At 37.1% G+C, this 23,080-nt stretch overlaps 1 protein-coding gene and 1 pseudogene across 4 annotated transcripts in view; one reads left to right on the top strand and one right to left on the bottom strand.

Moving 5' to 3' along the window:
* Positions 1–6,666, bottom strand: part of FAP (fibroblast activation protein alpha) — a 73,843-nt gene extending 67,177 nt beyond the window's left edge. For all 3 annotated transcript variants that reach the window (XM_010361852.2, XM_030916934.1, XM_030916933.1), the window contains exons 1-2: positions 6,432–6,666; positions 6,018–6,102 (exon numbers count right to left, since the gene is read on the bottom strand). In XM_010361852.2, the coding sequence (XP_010360154.2) occupies positions 6,018–6,102; positions 6,432–6,437 (91 nt within the window). In that variant the 5' untranslated portion in view covers positions 6,438–6,666. The remainder of the gene's footprint in view (positions 1–6,017; positions 6,103–6,431) is intronic.
* Positions 685–2,008, top strand: LOC104661278 (annotated as a pseudogene). Its single transcript, XR_747828.2, has one exon. The product of XR_747828.2 is annotated as a nucleophosmin pseudogene (transcript).
* Positions 6,667–23,080: the final 16,414 nt, after the last annotated feature.

Below are 23,080 nucleotides of genomic sequence, written 5' to 3'. Positions count from 1 at the left end.
GATTGCATTTGTCAATTATTGCTGTATTTTATGGCTCAGTTTGACTGTCTCTGGTTCTTAAGTCCTGATTCCACACCTCTGGCTCAAACTTTTGAATCTGGTTTTCAAGGTATATCTATGACTGGATGTTCTCGTCGAAGTTGTAACTCAATTTGCTTTGGAAATCTCAGACAGGTAAACGCCTCTCCATTATGAGAATCATACAAAGATTTGGATTTCTTTTTAAATTATTTAGAATTTGGCAAAACTCAGAGTTTGCCAAGATTCATCTGTGATTTTAAAATTCACGTGCAAATTAGAGAACTATAAACTGCAAACTTGATTTCTTTATCTTGACTTAAAAACTCTTTTATATTCATGAACTTTCTGAAACTTCTCCTTAACCTTTTAGACTTTCCCATATTTTCTCCATAAGAATAGTGAAAAAATAAGCTTAAAACTCTTAAGATGTTTGAGGGAATCTGTTTCACAGAGTGAATGTTGGTCCTGGGAAAATATTTTAACCTTACAACTTGCATATTTAAATCTCCTTTGAAGATGATTTTATCTCACTTATATCTTATTTTACCAAAGATGATTGTTGAAGTTATAGTAGTAACAGAATACTGATGGTAATAATAACAACAACAATGAATTTCTGACTAAAATTCAGACTTCCCAAATGATACTTCTTCTTAAAAAACATTGATCTCTGTCCCTGGTGTGAGTCCGTCCTGCGTGGCTGTTCTTTAGAGCAGCGTTCGTGTACCTCCGTCCGCCTTCTCTCCCACCTAAGTGCGTGCCGCCACCTGATGGAAGATTCGATGGACATGGACATGAGCCCCCTGAGGCCCCAGAACTATCTTTTCGGTTGTGAACTAAAGGCCGACAAAGATTATCACTTTAAGGTGGATAATGATGAAAATGAGCACCAGTTATCTTTAAGAACGGTCAGTTTAGGGGCTGGTGCAAAGGATGAATTGCACATTGTTGAAGCAGAGGCAATGAATTACGAAGGCAGTCCAATTAAAGTAACACTGGCAACTTTGAAAATGTCTGTACAGCCAACGGTTTCCCTTGGGGACTTTGAAATAACACCACCAGTGGTCTTAAGGTTGAAGTGTGGTTCAGGGCCAGTGCATATTAGTGGACAGCACTTAGTAGCTGTGGAGGAAGATGCAGAGTCAGAAGATGAAGAGGAGGAGGACGTGAAACTCTTAAGTATATCTGGAAAGCGGTCTGCCCCTGGAGGTGGTAGCAAGGTTCCACAGAAAAAAGTAAAACTTGCTGCTGATGAAGATGATGATGATGATGATGATGAAGATGATGATGATGAAGATGATGATGATGATGATTTTGATGATGAGGAAGCTGAAGAAAAAGCACCAGTGAAGAAATCTATACGAGATACTCCAGCCAAAAATGCACAAAAGTCAAATCAGAATGGAAAAGACTCAAAACCATCATCAACACCAAGATCAAAAGGACAAGAATCCTTCAAAAAACAGGAAAAAACTCCTAAAACACCAAAAGGACCTAGTTCTGTAGAAGACATTAAAGCAAAAATGCAAGCAAGTATAGAAAAAGGTGGTTCTCTTCCCAAAGTGGAAGCCAAGTTCATCAATTATGTGAAGAATTGCTTCCGGATGACTGACCAAGAGGCTATTCAAGATCTCTGGCAGTGGAGGAAGTCTCTTTAAGAAAATAGTTTAAACAATTTGTTAAAAATTTTCCGTCTTATTTCATTTCTGTAACAGTTGATATCTGGCTGTCCTTTTCATAATGCAGAGTGAGAACTTTCCCTACCGTGTTTGATAAATGTTGTCCAGGTTCCATTGCCAAGAATGTGTTGTCCAAAATGCCTGTTTAGTTTTTAAAGATGGAACTCCACCCTTTGCTTGGTTTTAAGTATGTATGGAATGTTATGATAGGACATAGTAGTAGCGGTGGTCAGACATGGAAATGGTGGGGAGACAAAAACATACATGTGAAATAAAACTCAGTATTTTAATAAAGTAAAAAAAAAAAATATTGATCTCTGTTCTATCCAAATTGTCTGTGGCCTTCACATATTTTCTTCAATGCATTATAAAAGGCAGGAGTCAGCTAAATAATCACTACATATTATATATATATATATATATGTGTGTGTGTGTGTATGTATGTAGAATCACAATTACATATGCATATACATATTCTCCTTGTTCATTTGTTTAAATAATTTTGGCCTCATAGCTCTATCAGTTTCCTTTTGGTTTCCTGAACTTCCCAAACACTTTTCTGATATTCAGCCTCCTAAATAGCTGGGACTACAGGTGCATGCCACCATGCCCAGCCAATTTTTGTATTTTTTTTAATAGAGAAAGGGTTTCACCATGTTGCCCAGCCTGTTCTCAAACTCCTGGGCTCAAGGAATCCTCCCATCTTGGCCTGCTGAAGTGCTGGGATTACAGCCATAAGCCAACACAGCCACCCACCCTTTCCTTTTTTACTCTCACTTAGCCTTATTCTCCATTCCTCCACCCTTCAACTTCTTATATCTTTCTTCTTTCCTTTTGTTTTGCTTTTGCCCTAGAGCCATCAATGTTCTGTATGAGTTCTTCAGACAAAAAAGTTTCTGAAACATTTGTTGTTTTTGGTTAAAAAAAAAAAAGTTGGGGATAGGAACGGGGATGATATTCTGGGATAAAAGCTCTCTACTCTCAGAATTAAGACATTTTTGAAATTGAAATACATCACACAGAATGGAATAGTTGCTATTGTTGAGTGTATAAGTATATATTCTCAACATGGAGAACACAGATGCAAAATGCTAGCTATCATTTACCACATGTTAGAAATTTTAGAAAACATTTGTTTTCTAACATTTGTTGAGTATTTGTTCATCATCATGTGGGGAACTCTATACTGAAAAGAATCTGAAACAAGGTCAAATAGCTCCTACAATTTCTTTCTGTAAGCCACGGAAGAATGGTCCAGGTATTCAGAAAATATAACTCATGAATCAAGTTTGTGTGGAATTTACCTGCAAAATTCCGCAACCTCGGTAACTTTTCACTTCTAGTATTTTGCTTTTGTAACATCTGTTAAATCTCTTGAAACAAGAAAGTATGTATGTTTGTCTTTGGGGTGAACAAAAATAAGGGGAAGTCAAGGAGCCTTAGTTCCCACTCTCAGCCTTGTTGCATATTCACACAGGAAGAGGAGTGATGCTTGTGAAGAAGAACCTCAAAAGAAAAAGTGATTGGAGGTAAGAGAGAGGAAAGAAGTCAGTTGAAAGGGTGTAAGTTGAAGACAAGGACAACCTGGGAATAAGGGGTAGAAGCTCATGTGTGTTTCACACTTTGGCAAAACCAAAAAGGGAATATTTTACAAGTTTTGAAAAAAGTTTTTCCTTATAGTTAATATTTTGTAAGTGAGCTAAATGGATTTTCTCATTTCACTACTACATTTCATATTTGTTCTTACAGTCCAGTTTAATTATTCCTAAACGCTTTTAATCCTGAGGCTGGTTCTCCTGGGATGAAAGAGCCTTTCTCTTTTTTTTTTTCTTTAGACCTGGTGTGAACTAACAGAAATCCTTCTCAGGTATCTGTGGTGTTGACCATGCATCTTTTGGTGCAGAAAGCACTGGATTCTTACTCCCCAACTTGCAGAGGAAATTCTAGACTGTTGCACCTCCATATCCTCAGCCACTGGCATGATGATGGGCAGGGAGTTAGTAGGACTAATACACTAATATGTAAATGAGTGAATGAATGTTTCCTGAGTGTGACTTTAAGTTTCTCAGAAGACTGTTCATACACTGGTTCATGAAATTCTGAGCTGAGGATACGAGGGCACCTAAGGCAAATCTGAGGTAATGGGATTTCTGATGAAGTGTGAGAAGGAGGCTAAGTAGGAGTTCACTTGGCTTTGAATTCTCTGTTCTTTTTACCCCTTCCTCCTTCCCTTTCCTTCCTTGCCATCTCAGATCTTATTCTCATAGGCACTGGGCAGATGTGAGAGTGAGGACTGGTCCTGGCACTCCAGACGGGAGATGATTGACGAGTGAGATGTGAGAAGAAAGAAGGAAAGTCAGGAGGAGGCCACCATGCCTAACTTCAGGGCTGCCTATGGCACTTACTTGACCAGGTCCTGCTCAGGAAAGTAGGGGAATGACTAGTGCCATTCACAAGCTATTTAGCTGACATTCTAAGAAGTTATTCAGCATATTTAGAACAGAAGGAGAATGATATAGTGGATCAAAAAACAGTAGTTCTCACCTTAGTTATGATTTTTCTATTTCTGAATGAGTACTCAAATTTCATTGAGTACTCGAGTTTGATTTGATTATTTCACCCTATCAAGAAATCACTTTATTCTTAGAATTTTCCTATTAGTTGAAAACAGAGAATTGTATTATAAATTACATAGGACTTTTATACTGTATATAGTTTACAACATATATTTATATGTAAGCTATACATAACTAAACTTGGAAAGAGGGTAGGGATTGAGATTATATGTGATAACACAAATATCTGTGTATGTGTATCTCTATACATCATTTGTAAATATGTAAATATAACGTATTTCTTTTTAGAAATTATAGCTTGAATTCCATAGTGAAATTCATCCTTCCCTGTGGACATGGAGGCAAGTGCCCTATAAAATTAACAAACTTTTGTTCCAAGAACATTTATTTCTGAGGGTGCACAGTATCAATTTCAAGGTTGAGTTTCTTTAAAAATCAGGAGCTAATTTTTAATGAATTAACATTCAAAGGATCTATACGACCTAATCCACTACCTGACAACTGCTAGTATGAGGGAAATGTGGCCCCAAGACCACTGAGTTGAGAGACGGGTCTGAAAATAATTTTCACATGAAAATTTATGAAAGATATGTACACGCACTGCATACCTCTCAACAGCCTAAGAAGAATCTTGTGCTGGCAGAGAACAGAAACAAAGACTGAAATGAACACTGAAGATATAAGCTGACTTCATCTTATGGGTTCACCTATTCTATTTTGTAATTCTGTGAAAATCTCATGATTATTTTCAATTTTCCAAAACATTTTTCTATGTTCTTTTTAATAGCAATAGTTATTCAGGACTCATACATTCTTTAGCTGAAGTTATTTTATTGATCTTCGTTTACTACCAGTTAACTTTTAACCAAGATATTTCCCACATTTGTTATCATAAACTTTTAGCATTTATTAGTACAAATTTTTCCTTTTCCTAGACACAAAAGACATAAGATCTGTTATTAGTGGATTTTTTTTTTCTATTTTAGAAGCTTGAGTTTCTCTTCATAAATATTTTCATAAAAAGCTATTCCCCTAATATCACTGGATTATCTATCAACATAGTCCTACTTTATATTTAAACTAGCTCTGATATCAGCCTATAGTACCTTCCAATTTTTAGCAAAGTGAGATCAATGTCAATCTAAGCCTTTTTTGTAAAAGGATACAATTTATGACTGATCATAATGCTTGCTTAACAATGTTTAGTTTTCTAATTTGATGTGCAGTGCTACTACATCTAAAACAACAACTTTGCTTTTTCTATACAGCTATTCCTGAGATCTGTATTCTCAACTTCCTCCTTAAATTTTTGGAAAGACAATTTAGTAATAAAAAAAGTCCATAGATTCTGTTTTAACTTTTCCATTCTTACTCATTTTTACTTTCCACGAGACAAACCTAATAATGAAAAGCAATGTTAGTTAAAAATGTTGTCTCTAAAGGCCTGTCAAAGCTTGTATTTAGCATATATTTTTGGGGGTTGTGGGGGTGATGCAGCATAGTTCTTAGGTTTTTCTATTGCCGAAATAACACTGTAAATCTCTTCCTACCCATGCCTTAAATTCCTCAGTATTTCTGGTCTTGCACAACAACATATCTGTGAGCTTATATGTCTTCTTAGAAATAACAGACTTACTTTGGAACATAAGCACTTAGGAAATGTTCAGCCACTTGTGATCTTGCATTAGTACATTTTCCAAGCTATTCTAGGCAGATAGAGCAAATCAGAGAAAGTTCTTACCTCTTGAAGGGCGTAAGACAATGCACATCACCAATAAGGCAAGCACAGCAGAGGTGGCAACTCCAAATACGATTTTTACCCAAGTCTACATAAAATAAAGAGAATTAGGCATACACATAGTTCCTGCTAAATAGTAGAAATGGCAAGATTTTGTTTACACCTAAATCCTATTTCTCTCGCCCCACAAAGCTTTTGATTGTCTTCCACTGATCCAGCTATAATTGCTGGAATTCTTCCAGCTCTGCAAGGACAAATGTTTCTACAGTATATGTGAACAATTTTCCAATCCCAACCCATTCAGGAAGTAAATACGTATGTACAAATCCTCACCTTTTAAACAATAGAAAACTCTGATCACGTTCAATCCAGCCAACCTTAATTTTTTTAACGATACTTGAGGTTGCTTATACTAACCTTCATTTTTCCAGATGTTTTTGAAAGTTAGCTAATTCCGCTTCAGAGCGTGGGTCACTGGATCTGTGAAAACCGTTGAAAAGGACCAAGTCTGTCTTTGTAGTTGGAAGCTGAAGCCAGGACAAGGTTTTTTTCTTTCCACGGACTTTTGAATACCGTGCCAAGTTTCAAAAGATTTCTGTAAAATTAGAAACAGATTTTGGGGGCGTTCTTGGCCCTCAAATGAACTGTGAGTGACTCAGGGGAGGTTTTATAGCCTTCTCATCCTTGTAAATTCTACACCAACATCTGCTTATGTTGATACAGAGGTTTTTATTTTTTCTTTTATACAAGTACAGGTATATGTTGCATTTTCTTCTAGAATTCACTGAGAGATCGCTTTAGAGAGTCATTGAGTTTTGTATAACATTTTTATTTGCCACTAAAAGATGAATTTAAAATAATGAAACTTGCAGGTCTGTACATTAAACATATATCTACTTTTTAACAGAGGAAGAACATTGAAGCCACATAAGATTTTGTGAGAAACGCACCATATAACTGCACTTTTTTTTCCTCTGGAAGATTATGAGGTATTGCAGACAGAAATGTTTTTCTTTCAGCACAATTTCTTTGTCCATATAGCACCATATGCACTTTCAGTAAATACAGAAGTTTAAAAATTCAACTGTCTAAACCCACGGCTGCTTTACTTTAAAGAAATAAAATGCCATCTGGTGAAATTTAGTATGGGTTAGGTGTGTATGCACAGGCTAGAAAGATGGAAAGATCAGTAAGAATAATTTACCAGCAGACCTTTGGAAGAATGGAAATGGCTTTACAAGAGTGGTATTTTTGCTTTCCTCTCAGAATATCTTCTGAGAGAGGAGAACATTTAGTAATTATAAAGATTTAAAAATAAATAAAAAAGCATCTGAAAAGAGAAGTAAATCTTATGTACAATTTCATTTTGGCTAAATCTACATAATTCCAAAGAAATTGGTCATCTTGACAGATTAGTAAAATGGTTGACTGAATTAAAAAAAATACACATACAACAGTTTCTTGGAGTGTTCTGTCTGTTTTAATGCAATTCACTTGGATAGATTTTGTGGTTCCACGTAAACACAGTTGTTAAATCTACTGTGTCCTTAATTTTTCCACTAATGGTTTTCTTTTTTGGAAGTTTATAATGTTCCCAACCTGATTAAAACACTTCATGGCAACCTTTCTTGGATTGTACATGAAAGGTAATGGGGAAATGTTACCAAAACATGTTGCTGTTTGCCTTAGTCAACTTGTCTGGCTACCATGGGACACTTTCTCCAGCAAAGAGCAGGACAGTGGCTTGTGAACTTCCTTTCAGACATTCTCCAGACATCCCTCCCTGAATTCCAGCCTTACGAAACTTCTGTTGAGGAAAATGAGTCATTAGGCACTTACTGGCAGAGAACTGTGTTCCTCGTGGCTTGGGGCTGGGCCCTCTCCTTTGCTGTTGGTGGAATGACCTCTTTACAAACTGAAGTAATCATTAAGAGTAACATCCAAGGTGTGCTACACACTTGTAGGTATCTCCAAGTGATTGTGAAATCCTCAGATCTGAGATAAAAGCCAGCAGCCAGGTCCTGAATGAAGTGTTTCTCTGTAAGTCCTCTCAGATTGATTATCTTCTCTGGAACACACCGTGTTCTCAGAAGTTCTGTCCTAGCCTGCCAAAGCCCCAGAGTACACAGGTACTTTTTAGTGGGTGATTTCCAAGACTTTACATTGTAGAAAGAAACTATAATAAATTATTAGGGTGTAATTAAAAGACCATGCTGAGAGCATATTAGCTCTAGCAATTAAGAATGCACTGACATGTGACTGGTCTGAGCACCACTTAGGATTCTATGACTGTGCGTGGGTGTCCACAGGATACTTATTAAACAGGCACTATGAAGAAGTTGGAGTGCTTTAAGACACATTTAAGTTGCAACTATTAGTAAGGGGGGGAAATGATGAGAGTGAAACAATGTCTGTTTAAGTTTTTTTGTTTTTTCCTTGGAAGGTTGGGTGAGTCAAGCTGTAACTTCTGGAAAATTCTTACTAGTTTGAAATGTTTTAAGAAAAATGAGACTGACTGCAGAAATAAAGATGTCGAGTTTTTCCATCTGATTTCATGCTTTAGGGAGGTATTGTTTTTATAGAGTCACACATGTTCATTCGTTTGAGACAATGTGAATGTGTTCTAATTTTCATCCAGACAAGAACTCCCATAAAATTTGGATTTTTAAAATATTATAACATCTTTATTAGCTTTTTTAAAATTTTGGAGTCAAAGTGAAAATGCTTTTGTTAACTTTTTAAAAACATTTAGGAAACTGACTCTTATTCCTACTTTATACAATTAGTTAACACCCAATCAACATTTTTGTTGAGAAAACAAAAAGGAATCAGACACAGTGTGTGCCTTTAAGGAACTTACATTCTAGTACAAGTATGGCAGGTACGTTCTTACATACTTGCTTCCTTTTGCTTCCTAAAGCTCTTGTTCAGAAATAGCCTGAAGCTGAGTTTGTGTTTTGTAGAAAGAGTGTTCTCCCTGGTTGGTGATTTCTACGCGGACCTGGGAAGAGGACTGGAAAGGACACATATCACATGCATGTAATTCTCAGTTCAAGTCTAACCTTTGTTAGGACTGAGACTTTTCTCAGAAAGCAATTCTGGGTCTATAAAAATGCTACAAAAGCAGAAAGGATGACGATTTGGCATGTACAAAGGTAAGGCCAGCAATTAGGAAAGTAGAGGCTCATCAACTGAGTTCTTTCCAGAGAGGGACCTTGTAAGACTGACTTTGGAATATAGACTGCATTCTAGTAAGCCCGCTGGATAAAATGAGCTATAACATAAATCCTTAGGTTATAAGGAGGAGAGCTTACTAGAACTGTTTATTAATAGCCAATGTGTATCTGCCAAAAATGATTTTAATTTATATGTTTTCCCAGAAAACACATTCAGCTGTGTATTTCTAGAGTCTGAAGGTAAGACCATGCTGAGAACATAAGGATGTTATCTTTTTATTTTATGGTGGGGAGATGAAAGAGAGATGTGTTTATTAACCAAAAGCCATGACAAATTATTTAAAGACAAGTTACAAGTAAGGGGAATAATGATAGAAGTGCAGTAACCAGAAGCCTGATTTTATACTCTAAAGTAAAAATTTGCTTCTAGAAAACCTAAAAGCTCCTAACATCCTACCCATTTGATTCCTCAGATTCAATGAATATTTACTGTTTACTGTTATCTACAAAGTGATTTAATGCATTATTTCATTTGATCCATACCAAAACTCATTTTGCTGATTAGGAAACAGCCTAGAAAAACTGTATAACTTGCCCAAGATTTTAACAGGACCCAGTGTTGCTATCTTACATTGCTTCTTTGTGATACTTCCTAAAATTTTATTCCAAAGTGATAAATATATATGTCTTAAAATTATAATTGACATTTCACCAACTTGCTATTGGGGGAAACCTTAAAGGTTGTGAGGGTAAAATAATTAAGGCTAAAATATTAATGATCTTCACATCTTGAAAGTACCTTGTTACATATGTCTCAAAAGAACACAATTTCACTCTACAAGGATTGTGTTCAAAATATTAATTTGTTTAGAGTTTTTTTAAATTGGGGTCTAGTAATCAGATAATTATTTATACAGTGCCTGGGTTAAAAGCTCTTCCTCCAGGGACTTGCTTAAATCAAAGGATCGATCAAAATACCCGTCAACAAAGAGATTTTTGAGTTCCAAGCTAGAAAGAGTCCTGAGGTCTTCAAAGCTCAAAATAACTATCACATAGTTATAGATCTGGAAGAAATGGCATAATATAGCATCAGTGGGAAATGATATAGCTCAAACTATTTTTTGAATCTGATCTCTTTTCTAAAACCACAATTGTTACATAAGGGAGAGTATAAAGCCACATGACTCCCAGTTTGTAATTGGTATCTGCTACCTTCATAAAAGTTGTAATTAGATGTCAGTGTTTCATTATCCTATCATAATTAGGGCAAGGGCTCCTTGGAGACCCAAAGGATTAACTATCAAAATGGGATTAGAAAAGAAACAGAACAGAGACACAACCCATTTCTTTGAGTGCTGAGGGCACAAAGATTCAGAAGAGAAATCAGTGCTTCATTATCATTTAAGCAGGGAAATACTACATCTCTTTAGAAGTGGTTAACCAACAAGAAGACTGTTTAAACAGTATAAATAGAATGTTTAAGCACCTATAGACTTTAACATAACTTATTGACACATATTGCTTTTTCACTAGTATTTTCAGGTTAGCAAATATTACTAATACTAGTTAATGTCTATTGAATACTTTTATTGATCATGACATTTCTTCTCAGCACTTTGCATGTGCTATCTCCTTTCATCCCCAGAACATTCATACTATTATTATCCTCATTTTACAGATGAGGACATGGATGCACAGAAAATCTAAATAACTTCCCCGAAGTTCCACAACTTATGAGTGGTAGGGATGGGATAAACCCAGATAGTCTCACATTATAACACAATTGGATTGACCCATGCTTAGGGCTCTCAGAGGAGGGTATATATTGGTACAGTGATTGGGATGTATGATCCAGCTGGAACTAGGAGGAGTTGAAGATGGAAGGAAAAAATACATGGGCTAAAATACTGGACATTTTGATGAGTTCGAAGTATGAGTCCTAGTAGTAACTAACAGTAGGATGGGAAATAAAAAAGATTTTTTACCAGATAGCAGCAGGTTGTATTTAAGATTTCAGCTCAAGTTACAACGAGGCCTAAGGTATGGTCACAGAAGTAAGTAGCTGAGATAGAAGAAAGAAGTGAAGGTCCTTAGAGAGATATAGTTGGCAAAGCAGTGAGAGCCTAAGATATCCTTTGGGATGTTCATCTAGGAACTTAATTCACCTCAAATTATGTCAATAATTAAGGGCAGCAAAGAAATGCCCTGAGTTATATCCCCAATTCTGTATAATATGGATGGAGAGATTTCCAGTTTAAGATGCCATATTGAACATATATATTGATCTCTTTGCCTTTGGAAACTCCATTAAGCTGATTGTAAAGGACGAAAAGGATACTGACATGACAATGAAGAGACTGAAGAAGTATCATCAATGGATAAAGAAATAGCAGCTGCCTGGACCACGCCTAGAAAGGAATCATTTTGCCTGGCAGAAGCATGAAACAGTTCCATATTTGAGATGGCATTTACCACCGAGGGTAAGAAAGGGAGATGGGGGCTGAAAAAAGAGTACCGGTTGGAAATCCATACATGGACTCTTCACCTCTGGGTGAAAAAAAAAAAAAAAAAAAAAAAAAAAAAAAAAAAAAAAAATCTGCAGCTAAGCATTTATCCTAGGAGCATGTATAGGAGTCAGTGCACCAAAGTCAATCCAGTCCTCCAGTTTAATGGCTTTCTGACCTTTATCCTTAAACCCACCAACTGTATACCAGGATCTCTCCAGTCTCACCTCATTCTTAATCTGCAACAAAAATAAGAATCAGTAGACAAGAATAATATTTTTAAAAAAGAAAAAAGAAAAAGAATCAAAACCCCAAAACATGAAAGAAAAAACAATTTTTTAAGCAAGATGAATAAATTTTGAAAATGACCATAGAGATAATTCTGGGAACAGAGGCCTTTTAAAATGTTTGAATTAGCATTCTCAGTGAGATTCAACAAGATATTGCCACAATTTAGAGACCAAGTTTAAAAAATGCAACATTCAAAAAAACTTCTTGTGATAGATAAGTTTATGTGTCAACTTACTGGGATAATAGATAAGTTTATGTGTCAACTTGCCAGGATAAGGAATGCCCAGATAGCGGGTAAAACATTATTTCTGAGTTTATCTTTGAGGGTGTTCCTCGAAGAAATTAGCATTTGAATCAGTATCGAGAAAAGAAGATCAGTCCTTATCAGTGTGGGTGGAAATCACCCAATCTACTGAAGGTCTAGATTGAACAAAAGGGCAAAGGAAAGATGATTCTCTCTGATCTTGAGCTGGAACATCTATCTTGTCCTGCCCTAAGATCCTGGTTCTCAGACCTTCTGACTCTGAAACTTAAACCAGGGCCCTTCCCCACTTTTAACCTCTATAATTGCATAAGGCAACCCATAATAAGTCTCCTCTTATCAACCTATCTAACATCTATCTATTATCTATCTATCTATCTATCTATCTATCTATCTATCTATCTATCTATCTACCTGTCTATCTCCCATTAGTTCATTTCTCTGAAGAATCTTGATGAATATGCTCTAAGGTATTGAAAATATGATCACCAAAATTTATTTAAATCAAAATAGGTTTTGTGAAATAAAATCGAGGAAGCCCCTCAGAACAGAAAGGCAAAGTCGGATAATATAATGGAAAGTTAAGAGACATAAAATATAAACTCAGGAAGTTTGAGGAATAAAGGGCAAAGAAGGCAGAGGGGAGGAGGTTATTACAGAATGAATGCAAGGGAATTTCCCCAAACTGTAAAAGAAAATATGTTTTTCAGGGCCCACAAAATATCCAGCACAAAATATGATAAAAGACTTATACCTAAACACATAACTGTGAAATTCTATGATATTGATTATAAATATAAAATTTTATATTCTTCCTTAGAAAAAAAAATAAGTGTCATGTGAAAGAATCAAGAATTGGACTGACCACACACTTGTCACTGCCAGTCAGATTCTGCAAAACAATGAATCTATTTTTCAAAGTTCTGAAATAAAATGCTAATCAAACTAGAATCTACTTAACTAAGACACTGCTAAATATGAGGACAAAATAAAAGATTTTCAGATGTGTGATAAATCAGAGTTTATACTCCGAGCATTCTTTTGTAGAAAGGAACTCAAGGGTGTATTTCAGCAAAATAAAGAAGTAAAGTACTAGAGCCATCACTCAGAGAGCAAATGACAAGACCAGATGCTAACAACAAACGTTGTGTGAGTTCCTATCTCCAGCCACTTCTGAAGTCAGATCTATTTTCTTGAGTAAGTAATTTTTTTCTAAGTTTGTGTTGTTTTTCATGCCATTTGGAACCAAGAATCCTGGTAGTCACAATAATGTTTGGAGGTACTAGATGGACTGTAAAAGCAGAATCTCTAAGTAACTTCTTCGCTGAACAGCATGGGAATTGGTGCCACAGAGAAAGAAAAGTGATCCTACCAAACCAGTTAGCTCAAGAGCAATGCTTAAGTAGTCATAGTAATTTAAACTGTTTGTTGATTTAAAATTTTTAGAAGTCACTGAGACCTTTATAGTCAGAGAAATTGTCAATCTTAACAAGTATAAAAGTAAATGTACGTGTAACCAAAGTTGGGAAGTGAAAGAGAGTGAAGAAAGGTAGGTAAGGTAGACAGAGGGCAGGAAAGCCCATGTCCTCATCTCCCAAAGCAGATAGTGAAGAGATCTCACCTGTGAAGACAAGAATAAGAATTGGAGGCACACATAACAGTCCCTGCCATGTTATCACTAAATGGTATTGAAAGCACATTGTAGGAAGGGAAATACATTCATAGAAATATAGAAGCCACATGATTTTTAAATGTAATTTCAGAACTTCAAAAATAAGTCTACAAACTCATGTGATGGATATTAGGTCTATTCCTAACTAGTCTCATACTATAGATGAAATTTGTGCTTGGCGTCTTTTTCCCTTTTTAGGAACATTTGCTCCACAGTGCAGTAAAAAAAAATAAAAATAAAAATGTGTAAAGGACCAAAGCAGGCAGTTCATGCAGGCAAATCCACATATTCACAAAAGTTGAAAATATAAAATTAAAAATGTTAAATGTTTCAAAATAGGATCATTTTAATTTGGATTATCAGAGATTAAAAAGACTAGAGAACCCTACTGGTAGCAAGGCTGTAGAGAAGCTGGCACTTTCATACTCAGATGGTGGTAGAAGAAGGACTGAAAACTTTCTGGAGGGAAATTTAGGAGTAAATGTCAAAATTACACGTATTTTTTGGTATAGCAAACCTAACTCTAGGAATGTGCTTTAAGGTTAACATGGATAAGTGTACAAAGATGCAAAGTCAAGAATATTTTTTGAAACTTCATTTACAATATCCAGAAATTAAAACTATTTAAGAATTCATCCAGACAAAATTAGACATATAAATTATGTAACACATAAAAATGAAGGATATAGGTCTAAATTGGTTGGCATGGAAAATGTCTAAAATCTGTTGCTTAGTATATATAATATGACTTTATTTTTGTGGAGGGGAAGAAGGAAATGTTTATGTAGCTGTGTACATGGTGGAAACTCTGGAAATATATGTCTCAGAGCCATGAGTACCAAGGTGGGGCTTGGTGTCACGGTGTGTCCTGGAAGCAGATAAGAAAAGCGGTGCAATGCCTACAGTATATTTATAAATAGTAGTAAATATCACTCAAAGTTGGTCTTCTGTTTATTATCACTATGTCCAGAAATTCTAAACTACTTTCAAGATAGAACACTTTTTCCTGCTGAAGCAGATGACTCTGCTCCTACCATACCCCTTCCTTGGTGTGCTATTCCATCAGAGGTCAAAAATATGGTATCCCAGTGAGAAAATAAAATTAGGTGAGAGGGCGAGCTGATCAAGAAAGTTATAGAACATATTTCTTTGTGTAATTAAAAATTACCAGGTCAAGTTTAGGACCTTCCAGTCCTTGCCTGGTCTGCCATGTGGACTTCCTGGACTCCCTGTCCTCCAGTTTGGCCGCTGGCCCATCAGAGGGAGCCTGGGGTCCACTCTCCGCGAACCTGCTGGCCATGCCACAAATGCAGCCTTTTTCTTTCATAAGCTTGAATGATTTTTTTAAAAGTCTTATTCCCATGGCAAGTTTGAATTTTAAAAGAGAATCACTAAAAATGCCGTGCTTTAATCTAAAGTAATGAATATCTTAACGATGGTGAATTCAGGCAGCATGGCTGGCTGATGGGAAAGTTATGTAACTATTTCAGGAAGTAGATTCTAAGGCAGTAAAGAGTCTGGGAAAGGAGGAGACAGAAATTTGTGTAGCACATCTTACATCATATCATCATATCATACAGTTACCATGAGTAAGGCCAGGCCTCAGGTTTTCCAGATATAAATGAGATACTATCATAAAAAAATTAACTGGCCCTGACTCAAGGTCTGTGTAGTTTTAAGCCCATACATACATAATGTTTCTTACGTGTCTGGTAGAAGGCCCTGGGAAAGAAAAAGAGAATGATAGGAACATAAGATTTACAGATGAAAAAATAATAAAGACATTACCAAAATGGGCTAAGTCCTTGCTCGAATGTTACCTTCTAAATTAGGCCCAATTCCCCATTTAAAATCAGCTCCCCTTAGCTTCCCATTTTTCTGATCTTACTTTTCCCCCCCATAGATCTTACCACCATCCAACATCTTATAACATTTATTATTTTTATTGCTTATTGCCTCTTTTCCCTGCATGGAGCTCCATGAGGGCAAGTACTTTTGTTTGTTTTGCTCATATATCCCAAGAGTTGAGGAACAATGGTTGGCATAAAATAAGTATTTAATCAGTATTGTTGCCTGAATGAATGAATGAATGAATGTAGGACAGAGAGGATACGGAGCTGTCCTGCGGCCCTCTGTGGCCCAAGCTAGATGACACCAAGAAGGAGCACTGCCAGGTGTGACCAGGAAAGGGTCAAGCTCCTTTTTTTAATTAAACGATTAGATGTTAACCATTATTATCTAAAAATGGTCATTTAATCCTTGTGCTACTGCTTCAAGGGTGCCTTTCAAGATAAATTGCAGGTTTTAAAAAAATTGTAATGTGGAGAACTAGTAATAGGAGAGTTTACTGCAGCTATTCAGTTATTTTTCCTGAGAACTGAGGAAAGATTACCAGCTATTTATGAGAAGTATCTGTTTCATGGATTAGTAAAGTGAGAATTAGTTGAACTCCATGTCTACTTCCTTTTGATGTTTTAATTAGTGAAATTTGAATGAATGTATAATCTAATAATACTGTGATCCAATGTGATTCTTTTCAGCAATTTGTAGTTTATATAAAAATATACGGTAGTACTAGAATACTACAATTAATTATAAGAACAATCATTTGATTAAATTCTGGAAATGCTAGAAATCTCAAAAAATCCTTGTCAGGTTCATGTGCCAAAACTGTGGAACTCTTTTTTTAACAAGTGATTTACCATGCTTTTGGGGGATGACTTGGTATAACATCAATTTTAGTGGCAATGCTAAGCTGATGCAGACAAGGAGTTGTCTGGGGGCCTCTGAGCTCTGCAAAGCCTATGGGGCCATCTGGACCATCAGGCTGCTGAGGGATTGAGCTTTCCCTCCAATTGGCACAAACTCTGATGCAGCAAGTTCTCCCTTTCATGCTGCCTCCTCCTCCAGACTCATCCTCTGGAAGAAAGCGTCACAGGGGAGGGAGTTGTGAAGAAGGATGGAGGAAGCAGTAGGCAGGAGAAAGGAAAGCCGGGGAAGGTGGACTCTCTGGAACTGCACAATCTGTTCAGGCATTAATTTACTGTCCTATTATGTGACTGCCACTACCATGGGCAGGACTTTGTGTAGCAGACAAGCCCAAGTTTTAAGACAAAGAGGATGTGATCTCCCCACACCCCATCTTTTAAAGTGTTAAAAGACTACCAGACGGGACTAGACTACCAGTCTACGGCAGTGAAGAGAGTGTTTTAGGGAAGCAGGGACCCACAGACACCAGCATGGGGTTATAAATATAAAGGCTAGAAGGGTGGAATTTCCCTGAGGAAGAAGAAAGAAAATGAAGGCAATAATTGCATTAAAAGATGAAGCTACTAATGTCAATGGCAGAACTGCTCTGCATCTCTACCCATGCAGATCAGCCCTGGAGAGTCAGGAAAAGTAAAGACAAGACAGTATTCTTGTGGTGTCAATACGTGTATGGGTTACCATATTGTGCCATTGATATCTTTTTCATTTGGGGATATATTTCTCATGCTTTGACCCAATGCTGTTGCTGAACCTCAGTTTTGACCATGCCCTTTACTCAGTTGTCACTTTGATCTTTGGGAAAAATATAGGACAAGAAAGGCAATGGGAGTGAACAGACATGAAGAGCCAGAGGGTCAGAGTATGTCCTAGCCTTGCTCGCATGTGGGGAAGTATAAGACACAAAAATGAATCAGAGCCTTGTTCTGCTTTTCCTCCCCTACCTCAAACACTGCTAATGATCTTGCCTTGGTAAAAAAGAGACTACTTTATATTCTCTTTTAAACTGAGTTTCCTGGAAACAGATTTTGAGATGAAGAGATGCAAACAGAGTCAGTTTATTTTTTTGGAAGGAGTAAGGGGGAGTTGCTCTTACAAGAGACACCTGTAGGAAAGTGAAGGAAACAGGATGGGGCAGAGTGAAATGCTGAACTGCAGTACAGTGGCAAAGGAGGCCTCTGTCAACCCTTCAGAGACTTCAGGATTTGGACTGTTCCTTCAGAGTTGTCTCAAGTGGAGTAAATGAAACAGACTCATGCCCCTCATCAGTCATTATTTGGCTTCAGGCTACCCTCCAGAGGGCATAGCCTGAGGGGAAGTAGTTCCCCACAGCCTAGGACAATATCCATCAAGAGAGGCAGCTGTGAACTGTCAGCAGCCATATTCATAGCCCCAGGAAGGTGAGTACCTTAACCCTGAAGAGGGAATCTTCACAAAAAATCTGTCTTAGTCCATTCCTCTGCTATAACAAAATACCTGAGACCTGGTGATTTATAAACAATAGCAATTTATTTCTCACAGTTTCAAAGGATGCAAAGCCCAAGATTAAAGCATTGGCATTTGGGTGTCTGGTGAGGGCCTTCTTGCTGTGTCTTCATATGACAAAGAGTGGAAGGGCAAAAGAAGCCTAATAGCTCACTCCCGTAAGCCTTTTTATAAGGGTATTAATTCCACTCATAAGGACAGAGCCCTCATAGTCTGATCACCTCCTACAGACCCTTCTTAATACTATCACCTTGGGTCTTAGGTTCCAACATGTAAATCTTTAGGGGACACACACTTTCAAACCATAGCAGGACCACAGTGTCCATTATGTAGTCTTACAATTAATTGTTTTATGATATAAAGATGGGCGCAACCAGAAAGAGAAGACTTCAAGGAGTTAAGAGAAAAATAAGGGACTTTAAAGCCAGGTAATAACCCTCAAGAAGAAAACTGGGACTTCATATTTAAACAAACTGTGTCTATGTCTTTCTTAAAAAAATGAAATATCTAGAACTGCACTATCTGGTACAGTAGCCACTAGCCACATGTATCTATTGAGCACTTGAAATGTGGCATATCCAAATTGAGTTGTGCTGTAAGTGTAAAATAGCACATCACAATAATTTTTAAAGACTTAGTAAGAAAAAAAAGTGAACTATCTTATTAATAATTTTTATATTGGTAGCATGTCTATAATATTTTGACTATATTGAATTAAATGACCTATTAAATTTAATTTTACCTACTTCTTGTGACTTTTTAAAATGTAGCTATTAAAAATTTTAAATTAGTTATGTGTATCCCACCATAGTTTTATTGGACAGAGCTTGTCCAGGATAATCTTAAAGTCTGATAAAGTTGTTATCTCAGGCCACAGACTACAGCAGAGTAGAAATGGAAAAAGCAACATAATGGACATTCTTGTTACGCAGCATTCTCAGTAACACATTTCCCTGGCCTTTCTAAGTTGGTAACCTTTTGGGCTCCTCATTTGGCTATTGAGAGGCTGTATTAGCTCAAGCTGCCATGCAAAATGCCAAAGACTGGGTGGCCTGAACAACAGAAATTAATTTTCTCCTCACAGTTCTGGAGGCTCTAAGTCTGAGATCAGGGTGTCAGCATGGTCAGGTTCTGGTGAGGGCACTCTTCCTGGCCTGCAGATAGCCACCTTCCTACTATATAATCACAAGATAGAAGGATGGGGGAGCAGGAGGAGCTCTCTGGTTTCTTCTTTTGCAAGGGCACTAATCCCATCATAAGGGCCACACCTCATTACCTCATCTAAACCTAATTAACTCTCAAAGGACCCATCTCCAAATACCATCACAGTGGGAGTTAAGACTTCAGTATATGAATTTGGAGTTCATAAAAAAAATTCAGTTCAAAACAGAGACCAAGATAGCATCTAGGTCATGCCACTAGTTTGCCCTCATTGATAGAGCGGCAGTGAACATAGTAAGTACTCAAGACTCATTATGTCACTCTTCTAGGGAACCAGAATCTCTGGGAAGTAAAAAGGTTTGCTCTATTCCTATTCAAAAGAGATTCTGACTTGCTTTAAACATTTTCCTCAGGACAAGAGAATTATATCTGCCATGGCTCAGTGTGGATAGACTATGAAACAGCTGGAGCCCAGTGAGCAAGTTTTTGGGTACAATAAAATAGTTATTCCATATGCCAGGAATATGACTACATTTGGCACTAGTTGATGACCAAGCAGAACTATGAGTCATATTTAGGGCAAAAATAAGGTGATGCAAATAAATTACTTGCATTTGTTTCTATCACCAACTGTGCTATACTTTCATATTTATTTTATTTATTGCCATCAATGTCATGCTAGCCTCCTTTCCCCAGCTCGTGATTTTATTTGAACGTCATCCAGAACCACTCATTCCTCCCATTCCCTCTCCCACTGCCAATGACCAAATCCAGATTTTTGTTAACCTCGGCTAGAATGACTGCAACCAGCTTTTTCCTTGATCCTTTTCCTTCCACTTTTTTTCTTCAATCTTTGATTTAGCCTGTTAACTCCTTGTAGGTCATCTTTTCTAAAACATGCCATTTTCCTGCTCAAGAATAACTTCATATTGGTTACCAATCAAACCCAGATACAGGATAACATTCTAGTACACAAGCAAAATGTGTTAGGCTTTCTTCTTCTTTCTTGCTCTTTATCTCTTTTTGGAAAACACTTCTTACTCCTTTCCTATCTTTAAATTATATTAAATATGGATCTAACACCTCATCATTTGAATTATTTACTTATTCTAATTCAGAATCTTTTCCAAAATAATCTAGAACTTCTCTTGATTGATCCCTGACTTTTATAAACTATACAGTGCCTATAATTTGTATACCATGTTGTTGTTGTATGCCTATATTTTTTCTAATAATTTTATACCTATAATCATTGGACTCTCAACCAATTTGTTAACTCTCCCAGGTCAGAGATTATATTTTATATCTCAAATCAGAAAAGAAAATTAATATTTGTTGAATGCCTCCTCTGTGCCAGTAACTGTAACATGTTCAATATTTGTTATTCAGAATTCTCTGAGTCCACTTTTTTGTGTGTGTACATGCTCTCCCTTCATCATTTCCACATTGCCCTGCCAGATAGCCCTGACTACCTAGGCCAAATAACACCAACCCAAGTAAGTAGCAAGTTTACTAGTGTTTTAGGACAATGATGCTGGAATTTCCACTAGTTATTTCTTCTACTTGGGTTCCAGACTCCTGCCTGTTCCAAGGACTTTGTCTTTCTTCAACATTTTCTTGCTTCCTTTCTATCTCCTTCTAAATGATCCTGTTTTGTGCAAAACAGGTAAGCTATTTCTTTGATTCATTCACAGCAGAGTCACAACAAGGTCTCATCTTAAAAAATAAATTCTCCTGTTAGGGGGTTTCTAAAGCAAAGACAGTTTCTCTTTCTGTCTCTCTCTTTCTCTCCCTAAAACAAAGGCAGTTTAGTTTTTTGCAAGCTATAATTTTTTTAATTTACTATGCAAACATTTTCTCATTTAATCCTCCCAACAATCCATTTCACAGCAGCTAGTGATACACATTTAATGCTTACTATGCACCAGGCACTATTCTAAGTGCATTATTCATATTATTTCATTTAACCTGCACTATAAACACAAGACACAGGTATTGTTATTATTCACGTTTTACAGGCTTGGAGTGAAGATAAGCACTTTGTCTAAGAGTAAGCGAAAGAGCTGGAATAAAAACCTAGGCAGTCTGATTCCAGAGCCCAAACCCTCGATGTTGCTGTCCCGGCCCACAGAGAAGGAAGCAGACATAAGAGATTAAGTGATCTTCTGTGGTCACTCAGATGGTGACTAATGTTACTGAAGTCCTTGCTCTGTCTGCCAGGGTCTCATGTTCCATTCTTTGCTTTGTTAGGGAAAGCATTATTGTCCTTCCCTTGTCGCCCTCACTTGGCTTCCCCAACAGGTACTTAATGTAACTTCATTGTGTATATTAAATTCACAGAGATCTGAAGGGGAGGTCAGTACTTTTATAAGACTTACCCTCAATTTCTCCTTTTGTTTGATTTCCTCATATCCTATCTATCAACAAATTTGCCACCACTATGCCTCTTTTCTAGTCCATTCCATCACGATCACCCTATTCCACACAATAGACTTGCCTAGTACCATCTAACTGCTCTCTCGGCTTCTATTTTGTTCCTTTCAACCAATTTGTCAGAGTAGCTGGAGTGCATATCAGTTCTTGTCACTCTCTGGATGAAAATCTCCACTGGCTTCTGATTATCCTCAGACTGAAATCCAGCTCTAGACAGTGGCCAACGGGGCCCTGTGTGAGCTGGCTCTGCCCTTTTTTCCAACCTCATTTTAGGTCATTCTCGTTACTCATCACTCTTCAACCACCCTGGCCTTTTTGCAGTTCCTTGAACATTCCAGGTTTTCTTCACGTGGGACTCAGCCTATGCAGTTGTTTTTGTCTGGGAAGCCTCTTCCCTCCACTCTTTAAGGTGGTCCTTTTCTTGTTTTCCTCTTCTTGTTTTCCAAGTCACCCTCTAAAATGTCACCTCCATTCCGGGTCCTCCCTTAACCTTTATATTCGTTACATGCCATCTCTGTTTCTTATGTAATAGATGGATAAATAAATGGTGAGTAGATCCACTGGAGAATGGGTATATAAAACAGATGATATTGAACAGATAAATAAGTACAATGACTACTAGATCCATTGGAGACATAAAGCAAAAGTACATACAATGACTAGAAAACAAGTTTAAGGTAATATGTAAAAAATATTTGTCAGTGTGTACAGATTAAAAGCATGATGTGTGAGGGAAGCTAAAATAAAAGAGAGAAGATTAACATGGGGCTTACTCAGAGATGATTTATTGGAGGTTGGGAGACTTTGTTGTGAAATACTGCATGGTTTTGGACTGGAGGAAATTTTTATGCTAGAGGGAAACTATAAGAAACCTAACTTGATAGGATCAGAGAGGTTATGCTGGAAGGTAATAATAATAACAATGTGGGGTCAATTTTTGATGGACACAGAAAGTGACATGTTCATATAGCAATTGTAAATTTATGTTAGTAATTGATTATTATTATTATTATTATTTTTTTGACGGAGTCTCTCCCTGTCACCAGGTTGGAGTGCAGTGGCACGATCTCAGCTCACTGCAACCTTCATCTCCCAGGTTCAAGTGATTCTCCTGCCTCAGCTTCCCGAGTAGCTGGGACTACAGGTATGCACCACCATGCCCAGCTAATTTTTGTGTTTTTAGTAGAGACGGGGGTTTCACCATGTTGGCCAGGATGGTCTCAGTCTCTTGACCTCGTGATCTGCCTGCCTCAGCCTCCCAAAATGCTGGGATTACAGGCGTGAGCCACCACGTCCGGCCTAGTGATTGATTTTTT

Source organism: Rhinopithecus roxellana, chromosome 14 (assembly GCF_007565055.1).
Source record: "Rhinopithecus roxellana isolate Shanxi Qingling chromosome 14, ASM756505v1, whole genome shotgun sequence".
In the NCBI taxonomy this organism is placed as follows: domain Eukaryota; kingdom Metazoa; phylum Chordata; class Mammalia; order Primates; family Cercopithecidae; genus Rhinopithecus; species Rhinopithecus roxellana.
Note: the sequence above shows the minus strand (reverse complement) of the source record. Positions and strands in the feature narration are given on the sequence as shown.